The 11483-nt window shown below is 34.6% G+C and overlaps 1 protein-coding gene across 5 annotated transcripts in view; it reads right to left on the bottom strand.

Moving 5' to 3' along the window:
- Positions 1-319: 319 nt before the first annotated feature.
- Positions 320-11483, bottom strand: part of MON2 (MON2 homolog, regulator of endosome-to-Golgi trafficking) — a 76090-nt gene continuing 64926 nt past the window's right edge. For 4 of the 5 annotated variants that reach the window (XM_062584035.1, XM_062584043.1, XM_062584053.1 and 1 more), the window contains 5 exons: positions 7020-7080; positions 5566-5689; positions 4503-4710; positions 3870-3952; positions 320-2284 (listed from right to left, as the gene is read on the bottom strand). In XM_062584035.1, the coding sequence (XP_062440019.1) occupies positions 2121-2284; positions 3870-3952; positions 4503-4710; positions 5566-5689; positions 7020-7080 (640 nt within the window). In that variant the 3' untranslated portion in view covers positions 320-2120. The remainder of the gene's footprint in view (positions 2285-3869; positions 3953-4502; positions 4711-5565; positions 5690-7019; positions 7081-11483) is intronic. The other variant, XR_009959493.1, reaches the window with a different exon arrangement.

The following is an 11483-nucleotide window of genomic DNA, read 5'->3' as shown; positions in this document are numbered from 1 at the left end:
CAATTTGGTCTGCATGTCACTTTCCAGAAATTCTGGTTAAGATGGCATAAACAAAATTAAGATTCTCTCTGTTCAAGTGATCTTTTACAGCTTGGTTTATCTTCCATTAGTTAGTACTGCAGTTGCAAAGTTTTCACTTCTCCAGCACTAATAAGGTTGTTAGCTGTCTGTGGGACACAATTCTGCAATATACTGGAACTGCTTCTCCAAACAAGCTGTTCTGGCACAAACTCCATTAACAGGAACTATTTGTTTCCTTAATGTAAAATGTGTGTTTCTCTGAAAACTACCCATGCTTAAAGATCAAGTTCCATGCAACTTTGCTCACAGAGGAATACACAGGGTCTTAGAGCCCCTTTAGTATTTATTGTACTTTCAAAAAGAGAACTTTTCAAAAGGAACAAACTCGAGGCTTGTGGGAGCAAGCTGTTCAAAGCTGTACTTGCATAGCATTATTCACACATGGTACTTCTAACCCTGACCAGCTAGTCACACTTTCAGCTGAGGCTCCTACAACTTTTACATCTGTTCACATGTAGCAATGAATGCCCCTTTAGCCAGAAAAGCATAAAGCAAACAGACATAATACCATTCTCTTATGCACGATAATTGCTTTTAATATCTGCAGACGACTTTAAGGAACAAGAACCTAAAAAAACTCTGAAATCCATAGAAAGGCACCTATCTCTCTCTTTTTTTTTTTTTTATTTTTTTAACTTTTTTTTTGCTTTTTTTAATGTGGCCTTTGTGCTTTCACATCACGGCTTGAAAATATGTGAATACAGGTGAAATATTGAAATCATAATTCATTAAATAAAAGTTTAATGTGCTAAGCCACAATTCAAGCTTTAAAAAGAATACTGTTAAAAGTATTTTGTTTCAAATAGTGTCTTATGTGAAAATGAAACAAAACACATATTTACTTAATACCAAATTTTAGTGTACTCTATATGATTAACTATCTTCAAAAATACACTTCTCATGATTTTGTATCAGACATAATTTATAATTAAAAGGTTAGAACAATTTGTTTGGGTTGAAAAGACATTACAAAACAAAGCACTTAATTATTGAAAAAAATACAGACAAGTATTTCTGATATTTGAAATTATCTTTCTTAAGTCATAATTCAAAGCCAGTGACACCTGTCAATATGGGCAAAAGAGGCAGAGAAACTTCATGGATTTTTTTTTTTTTTAAGTAAAGCTGCAACTACAAAAACGGACAAGGCTGAATCAAACAAATCTTGAAACACGTATTTTATGAAGTGAGGTATGGTAGTGTTGAAGTGCTACAGTGGATTTCTGCATATTCAAACTTATTTCAGGTCAACTATTCTGAAGTTTGAAATCAGCTGATCATTGACTGTTTTCTGCAATCTTTTGTCACATGACCTCTTTTTAAAAATGTCTAATGGCCACAGAGAAGATACATTCAAATTAGCAAAAACTAACAACACGATCAGATATGAACAAGCATATCCGGCAATTAGAAGGCAAACCGTAAGTAAAAATGCAAGCATACAACTTATTCATAATAAATACATTTTCAAGCATGTAACATTATCAATATTTTTAAAAGAATTTAAATAATAAATGCAACTATTTTATACAGAACTGTACCATTTATTATACACACAAGTATATCCGTTCCCTTTGTTTACAAAGGCTGGTTACAGATAATATGGAATGTTACAGTACCATCTTGCATAAAATTTTAGTACAATTCGTACTTCAAAAAAAGGGTGCAAAACACCAGCCTAATAAATCTGACTGAATTGAAATATTTTTAATTACATCATTAACACATACACAACAAGCTGTACATAAGCCCACTTTTCAATCACCACTTCAAGATACTGTAGCAAGTACATTAGATTATAAATGATTCCACTATTCAGTTAAATTTATTAAAGGTTTGCACTGCTACTCACTCTGGAACCTTTGAAATATAGTTTGCATTCATGAATTACTGAGCTCTTGTTAGTGCAGTTAAAAGGCAGTCAACACTGGTTGCCAAGTACTAGCCACAAGAGATTTCCTCAGAGAAAGATCACCTGGGAACAAACATTTTGGGGTACTTTTTTCTTTCAAAATTTTTTTTTTTAAAGTTTTACGGGGTCAAGACTCTCCATTCTGTACCTTGGATGCTGGCGGATGCATGAAGTCCTTAAAGGGAACCAGTGCCTCTTTCAGAGCAGAACACACTTCTGACGATGAGCAGGTGATGCACTCTACTAAAGTTGGGTACAACGCAATAACTTGTGCCCATGTGTTAGCATCAACTGTAATTAAAAAAAAGAACAAATTAAATCACTTGCTGATTTCATGCAATATTAACATATTTATTATAGAAAGAAAAAAAAAAAACACTAAAAGCTAGAAGAAGTGAGAGTAAACCAATTCTCTGATGTTTCTAATAGCTCTCTTTATGAGAAAGCCAGCAGCAGTCTTGGCAATCACTGTCATATACTGATCAAGAAAAAACATTTCTCTTGTCCCAAGAAGAGAGATGTGGGCAACAGTCCAGCTGAACTGAACTGGCTAGTCTAGCCCTCTAAGGAAAAGGCTCGAAGTAGCACTTGAGCTGCCTTCAGGGTGTGCCAAACAGCTTTACCTGTTCTGGCACAGTTCTGCCTTCACCTTTTTGTCATCAAACTTAAAAACCACATTATCAATAAATCTGCCTATTCACTGATGCTGTGAGTGAGGCATCTCTTCATTCTTATAGGCTTAAACAAATAAATAATAAACCCCCCAACAAATAAGCTAAGCTCCTAATCAGTCAGTCAAAATAATGCTCTTCTTCCAAATCAAGGAATATATATTTTGCTTTATTAGGGGAGGAAAGGCACATTTTAAAGATTTATCAAAAATATCTAATACATTTTAACTTTAAAAGGCCTTGACAATGCTGCATTAAAATGCTTTCCAGGAGTTTCTTCTCTCTGGGATCACTGGAACAAAGCAAAATGATGTTTAAACTAATCAAAATGCCAATGAGTTATTATAAAATATCACAAAGTCTCAAAAGAAGAATTAAAGCAAAATATTCACATTTGTGTTACTCCAGAGCTTCAAATAAAAGACTGTTAGCTTGAATAAAAAGAAAGGATCTTCACGAAAAAATTAACATCATTCCATTAAAAATAATTAATGAGACTCACAGTTGTTATGTGCAGTGGTTTGAGCAAAACTGTTGCTCATTCATCAGAAAGGCTTGACTAAAATTTTTTTGCTTTATTATTGCTACAAATTATTATACTGGGTATGGGGGCATGAAGTACTACAATAGAAAGGGAGGGAAGGCAAGACTTAAGTATGGCTAGTCCACCCATTCATTTAACTCGTACACCCCCTTTAACTGCAGGCTGCACCAACAGGAATGGGATACAAAGCAACTGAAAAGGACACCATAAGGAGAAAAAGGATCTAGTAAGAATGGCAAATAAAATTATGTATATATACTTATATATACACATATAAGTACATATATGTTTAAGAATTCTATAGTATTTTCTAGGTTTTCTTTCTTCTTTCTTTCTTCTTCTTTTTTTTTTTTTTTTTTTTTTTTTTTTTTTTTTTTTTTTAAGAAGTTACCAAGCTCTTTTTAATAGAAGATATCAGAAACGGGAGCTTTCTACTTTATTAAGCATATCTTAGGATTTTATACTGTTAAATAAACTGGAAAAACTCTCTCCACAGCCAGTCTACCTAGCATCTACATACACATGCAATTGCAAAATACTAAATCTTACAAATTATACTTTTTCCAATTCATGTGAAAATTATTACAGGAAAGAATGACATGTCTATGAGGCAGATATAATTTTATCTTTCTTAGAACCATGTTGTTTAAATGCAACTTACCATTTTCAGGTTGAGTTTTTTTAAGTGAGTCTATGAGAGTACTGACAGCTTTCAAAACAAATATGATTTCTGTTACTTGTTGCCTACAAAGGGAAAAATGCAAATAATTATTTATACAATTTAATCTCAAGAATACACATTTTCTTTGAAACTTGCATAACATTAAAAAGACAAAAATGTATTAAAACAGCTGCAATGATGCCTACTGAAAGGATAACAGGTTATTAGGGTTATCATTGGTCTTTAACTTTTCCATCATGATAGCTGTTGCTGGCTAGGATAGTTTCAAATTTAATATTAGAAACAGTAACAGCATACATATCTCAATCTGAAAATACTGATATATGTGATTAACTTTAAAATGAAAATCAATTCCATCAGTCATTTATTGAAATTCTTTGAGATTTTAAACCATCAAAAACATTTCTGCTTGAGTTAAAACTTAATTTAAGTTTCACATTTTAAAGAATTTACTGTATTTGACCTATATTTAGGTCAAAATTTTTCTTTGAACAATTGCTTGAATAATGATTCACAACAGTGCTATTGGATGTTTTATCTTACTTGGAGGAGACTCTCCACTTCTCAATTTAGAGAATACAACCCTTGATTTCCTAAAGATGTTGGACATACCGTGGAAGAGGACATTTGCCACTCAATCTCTCATCTTCTATGTAGCGATGCAATACATCCTGTGACCTTTTTAAGAGCACAGAAAGTGCCATTCTAGAGATGTAGCCTTCCTGAGGTGTTGTGACTTTATTACTGAATGAAAACTGGAGCAGTGTTTCAAAACACACTTTAGAAAATTCCTCTCTCATTCGAATATCTATTTCTGCTTCTGTCAAAGTAAAATGTTTTATTTAATTGTGCAATATGCATGCTAATACACTGAATGCTGCATTTCAATCAGTTAACTTTTTCGCAAAATACTATTAAAATATCACTCCTATAGAATTATAAAAGATGAACACAGATTTGAACAAATATTAAGAACACATTCTAAGAAAAGGTCGATTTGAACAAATACTAAGAACACATTCTAAGAAAAGGTGACTGGACAATAATCATAATAGTCCCCCCAAAAAAAGATAAAATATGCAACACGATTATTAACATGTGTCACCCAGTTACATTGCTTTAATGATAAAATGCATACAATCACTTAAAAGACAGTAACACTGACTCTGTAGCTTAAGTGCTAATATTTGGTACTGTACAATGCAAATGTTTTTCTCTGTAATGGTTTATGTACAATTTCTTCATCCTTCTCCAAAAGCTGTGTTTTTTCTTGAAGGGAGAGAATATACCTCCCTAGTTACACCACAGAGCTAAGCTAAGATCATTTAATTTTTAAGAATAGGATTTTACGTCTGTCTTAAAATTGTCTGAAATTATTATCAGGACTATTTCAACTGGCAGAAAGAAAATAAACTATGAAAGGAGTCCAGAAAAGGCTATAAAGAAATACAATACTGAACATAGTACTGACAAAGAAGTAGAGAAATAATTAGTGGGGGGGGGGGGGAATCTCTGAATGGAATGCTCTGCAACTTCCATGAGATAAAATATAACTTATAAAGCCAGTGTTATGAATCTTCAAGTTTTTATAAGAATAAGCACTGCCATCATTTTCTTTATTTTCTAATAGTTTTAAATACTGTTTTCCATATCTTCTGTCATTCAGGTACCATACCTGTAAACGAGGATGACTGAGAATGTATCGAGCCTTTATTGAGCATAGTCATTATTTGACCAACAAATTCCTTAGGAATAAAATTAGCATATGGCAGTATCTCTGTGCTGATAAGCTGCACCACCTAAAATAATATAAATATATTTACACTGATTTTCTGAAAATTACAGTTTACAATTTTAGTACACTAAAGAGATGCATTAAACAAAATACAAAGTTCAAGAAAAATTGGAATATCCATGCCTAATGATTTTTTTTTAAATCGTCCAACACTAGCTTTTACAAATTTGTAAATACATCTAGAAGTTGTGGACTTTGTGTAACAGGTTTAACTAAGCTACTATTTTTGGGAGGCTTCTGACTGATTTTCTGAAGCAGTTATCACTCAGATTTCCACTGACATTTGAAATATGTTCTTCAAACTGAATTTACAGTTTTGAAAAGAGACTATCAGACATTCAGAACTAAGCTCCATCTTTCTCTCTCCATTCAGTTCAACATCCCCACTAAGACATTAAGACATATGTCACGTGCTTACAATGTGACATCTGCAAAGCAGAGCAAGGAAGTAACTACCCTAAACATTTTAAGGCAGCACACATTAACCCAAATGCTTTAAATCCTTGGCCTTGGTGTTTCCAGTCAGGAACAAAATGAGTTTAGATCCCTGTACATTAATGTACCAGATCTCACAGTCCTGCTCTCTGCAGACAGCACGACTTCTACTTTTTATCTTGAAGCTTTTATGGTCCATCTGCCACTCTGGAGAGATGACAGGAGAACAAATCCACAGATACCACCCGCTCTTCTCTGCAACTCCCTTCCCTGTGTACTCTATTCCCTGGTCTGCTGCATCTCTCTGTCCAGGAGCAAAAGAGGACCAGCCCCTCTTCATTCCAAACATCATCATCTCTAAATTTTCTTCAGTATTATCCAACTAAATAATATTTTCTTTATAATCACAGCAGTCTCTGTACAGTACAAACATGACTTCATTTCTCCATTTACGCACATGCTTTTTGGTGTATAAAATATATTTAGAGGGTAAACATCATCACTGATTGAATACCACCCCTTGACATAAACAGAATTTGCTTTAGGTTTGATTGTCAGCTTCTTCCATTCATTTATAATTACATGTGTAATTGCTTGACAATAACAAAGAGTAAGAATCAGATAATGGATTGGGGCAGAAACACATTCTATTTATCCACTTTAGGCTATCCTGAACTCCAGATGACAACAATATTTTTTTTTTAGCATGCATCTTCCTACTTTTTGCAAGTTCTGGGCTTACGTATTTGTTGTCCATCTTGTTTTCAGAAAGAAAAAAATATTACCAAGAAATACCAAATGGATGATTTGCAAAAAGTATTTCAGGAGTATATGTAATCTGTTAATGTCACTACCTTGTATGTTTGATAGTATAACATTATTTTCTATAGTCTCCTTACCTCAACATCAATACTCTCATTCTTCTGAAATTCTTGAATTGAGAGATTATCAGGAGGTGTACTAAAAATAAACACACCGTATTATGCTTTAAAATTCACAATATGTGTCAGGAGATAAATATGGGGGGAAATACATTACATTCAAAGAAAAGTTATTACATGCATCAAGTTTGTACTGTATATGATAATGATTAACAGCTTTGAATAAAATATTTTATGAATAATGATGCAGAAAATGGTTTGAAAGAAAAAAGTATAGTTAGTAGGATTTAATAGTTAAAACTGAGGAACTGGATTAAGGACTTGCAATACCAACACCATCACTTTTCATATTTGTATAAATATTAATCTCCTTTGTCTTACCCACCTAGCTTAATGCATGAATGTAATGTCAAGGGTTCACAGTTTGTTATTTCTTACTTTTCCCCTAATTTTCTCATAGTCTTTCAAAGACTATGAAAGATTTTTGATTTTCAGCATTACATTTGAAAATACATTTACTAAACATTTACTAAACCTTGGCTCACCTCTGGTCTCAGAGTGCACAGAACTGGATTCCTTTTCAATGAAACTAACCGAAAGATTTACTCCAAGCTCTAGTAGCTGTTCACACTAGAGAAAGCCAGATTAGAGCTACTCTGAAACAAAACTCCTAAAGCGAGCACTGTATGGATGGTAGACCCTATGCGCTGTTCTACAGATCCGTTCCTGCTGCACAGTATTGTTTTTGCTAATTGAGATGCAGTACTTAATGTATAACTTCTGCCCCTAAATAAGAGTTTGAAAGTAGGGAACCAAGTGGCAGGTTGGGAGAGGAGGGGAAGAATGGGGAGTAGAAATCAAAGAAGGTATTTCACTCAATGGACAGTTAAACTGTGGAATTCCTTGTTTAATGATCCCACATCATGAGATTAGATGTTAAAACATACACAGATTCAAAATCAGCTTGGCCAAATTATAAAAATAAAAATCTGTTATGAGCTAATGACAACATTTGGTACAGGAAGTTTTCAAGCTGCATAAATTGGGAGGTTGAAAGAGCATTTCAAGAAATCATCACTACCTACTTGCATACTTCCTCTGGTATTCACTAATCTATCAGAAACAACATATAGTAAGTCTAGATACCTAGCTGTTCTGATCTAGTTAGGCTGTTCCTGTTTTCCTGACATAGAGCAGAAGCCAGAATCCTCATGCCCATGTTCCCTTGAAATACAAAGTCAATTGTGAAATCCATTATAAATTATAGGTTCTACTTCTCCATCATGTCTTGCATAAACATTAGTTTGTATAGAAGATAATATCCTGTCAGAATTAATGTAATAACTAGTAACATTAACAATAAGATCTGAGACAAAGATTTATAAAAGGTCAATATGATTCCAAATAGTAAATTCCCTTCCTTCTCCCTCAATTTTATGTTTATCTTTTATAAACAACCACATATAAGATCTCAAAGCTAAGGAACAGCTTGGAAATTCTACCACTTGAAAGGCATAGATAGAAATACTAGAATTTAGACTGCCTGTGGTACTTCAACTTACTGCTGTTGTGTATATTTTTGTGTGTTATGATGAATCTTAAGTTAAATGAACTTTTATTTTTTCTGGAGAAACCATCCGATTAAGTACACAGAATGCCACTCCTACAAGGGAAGGAAAATTATGTAGTCAGTCTGCCACATTCCCTGCCTGATTTACGGCAGAATAGGCAGATGCAAAGAAAACAGAGTTCTGGACTGAACAAAGAACCAAGCTGTTTTATAAGCAGCAGAATCAGTGAAACATAGTAGTGGTAGGCAAATCAGCATCATTTGGCTCATTTCCAAACTCCATCCCCCAAATCCTGTCTTTTCCCCTGCCTTCACACTCCTCCACAGGCAACAGCCCACATGTGCAGCAGTAGTTCAGAACTGGGCTTGTGCTGATTGTCAAGGCAGCTGCCAAATATACGATGGTGGACCTGTGCCAGCCTTTTCCTCACAGTGGGCAGTAGTCTGGGGCTGCCTCCTCTGTCCCACTGCCAATTTTATGAAAGGCTTGAGAACTTTTTACAAGTCTTCTAAATCTGGTTAGTTTGGCTAACATTTTTCCCCCCAGTGTTCCTATATGATGCCGACCATGTCAATTCAGAGATTTTTCCAAGAGAGCTCTTTTCATCTTCTGGATGCTCAGCACGAGACACCTGGAGTTCAGTCTGCACAGCTACAGCTACCATTTTGACAATTGCGACAGTATGTACCAGTGTTCCTCCTTGAAAACAAAGGTCTCTCTCTACCTCACAGGGATATTTTATAAATAACTTCACAACTGCCTATGAAACATTCAAGCATTCAAGTACTGTGTATATGACTAGAGACAGAAAAAGCCAAAAAGAAAATATTTAATACTGGTTTGGATGTTAGGCAGCCAGCCAGTTTAGGGCTACATGCTGAAAATGAAGAAAATATAAAGTAGCTGTTCATTCAGTACCTTGCGTAACATATAAACAATAAAGAAGGTGACCATGCAAACCCTTTAAATAGTTTATATAACTATTATGACACATGCATGTAAGAGGCTGAATTACATGAAAAACTTGCATTCTGACATCTCCTAATTTAAGGATGCCTGACTTTCTGAGCTAAGGTTTACTTTAAAGTGGTTTTATGGTCTATCTGTCCAGTCGTCCCTATTTAATCTGCCATATATGACTTACCAGTCCAGTCACCACATTTCGTTTGCTATATATGCTACAGATGATGCTAAACTCTCATGTAGCAAGTTTCTTTCAAGTAAATAGATTTTTGTAAGGTGTCAATATGAAACACCAATCTAGGGGCCAGAAGGATCAAGAGCAGGCGAACACAAGAAGCAGTGCCATGCACACCGCTGCTCTGCTTGGGCATTCCTTCGAGCCACTGCCCATGCTGGCTAGGGAAAGCTTTAAAGCATAACAACAAATTGCTAACAGGTACTGTGAGACCTGTTGTGCACAGCAGTGCCTTGTTCTCAAGCGTTCTTCTGGAAAGTGTTGATTTAATTCCCTAATGTGAGCACAGACTTCTGCTCTAATAAATCATATACATACACGTTTGTTGAATTTTATTTTATATAATGGCTTGTCATCTTTCTACAAAACCCTCTGGGAGGGAAGTAGTCTATGAAATAATAAGCAGACAAGTCTGTTACTAGAAGAAAATTTTGCATAAATTAAGTTACATGAAATGTATTAATTTTAAAATGTCATTTTGGATAACAATAAAAATCAAGATCATTGAGCTGACTCAGATGTAGCTTGCTAGAAAAAAAATAATAATAAAGTTGAAGTTTGGTGCTTGGAAGTTGTTAATTCTCTGACAGTAACATTTCACTTTATTTACCTTAGCTCCTTTTGCTGTACTTTAAACTTCTTGATGCACAAAGCTGCAGGCACCATTTCTGCTGTGCTTTGTACATTTCAAACATGAATATCTCCTCTCCTTCCCCACTATGCCTGGCTTGACAACCTATTCTAGCCCAAAAGACAAAGGCAAGACCATGCAGACAAAGTTCACTATTTTAGGGTTTAGGTTCACAGGGTATTAAGGGCTATTATTCACAGAGGCCTTATGCCTAACCAGTGCCAATTCAGTTTCACTGGTGGTAGCCCATCTCCACACATGTGATTTCTGGAAGTATAATGATTAGAGGAATTATAAGCTAAGTTAGACACATACACACACACACAAAAGTGTTTAAAATGTTGGTTAAAAAATGAAAGTATCAGTGAAAGAAACAGCTGTATCTACTCTAGGAAAATTGTCGGTTCCTCAGCCAGATGGGGACTCTGAGGATACAAAAATGAGAAAATTTACATGGGGCTATTTTAATGTACAAAGTTAAAGGAAAAAACTAGCTAAATGTGTTACACAACATTGTCAGGAGGACTGGCTGAAATAAGATATTTTTAAGTTTTACAGAGATGTAGACATTTCATATTCATAACTACACCAGCAGTGCCAAGTCAGCTCTGAAGAACATGGATTTGAAGGTCAGATAAAAAAGGAAGATGTTTACCTAGTTTTGAGTAAGGTTTAGGCAGATAATAGCATGGAATATGTAGAACCTTAAATAGCCTAAAGTATGGAATATGAAAAGGTGTACAGAAGTAAAGGAGGAAAATTAAGCTTCTTTCTGACAAACAACATTTTACTCTCCTTGAAGCAGAGAAATCAGAAAAAATAGATAATGGCAATGTGAAAAAGTTAATTTTTGGTTCTAACTGTATTCAGTTCTTCAGTTCTTCATTACAAGAGGTAGAAACAACTGGATACATTGTATAATGTTAAAAAAACAGACACTGCAGTAATGCTACTAAGTCTGTCTCACTGAGAGCCTCCCAGTAGTCTCTGAATTGCCTTTTCCAAATTCTTTGAGTCCTTTCGATGCATGCTGGTCTTCAGAAGAGGCCAGATTTGTGTACTTCTGCACCTGACTTATCAAC

The sequence above is a fragment of the Rhea pennata genome, chromosome 1 (assembly GCF_028389875.1).
Source record: "Rhea pennata isolate bPtePen1 chromosome 1, bPtePen1.pri, whole genome shotgun sequence".
NCBI classification, from domain to species: Eukaryota; Metazoa; Chordata; class Aves; order Rheiformes; family Rheidae; genus Rhea; species Rhea pennata.
The sequence above is the reverse complement of the archived record's forward strand: the minus strand, read 5'-3'. Positions and strand labels throughout refer to the sequence as shown.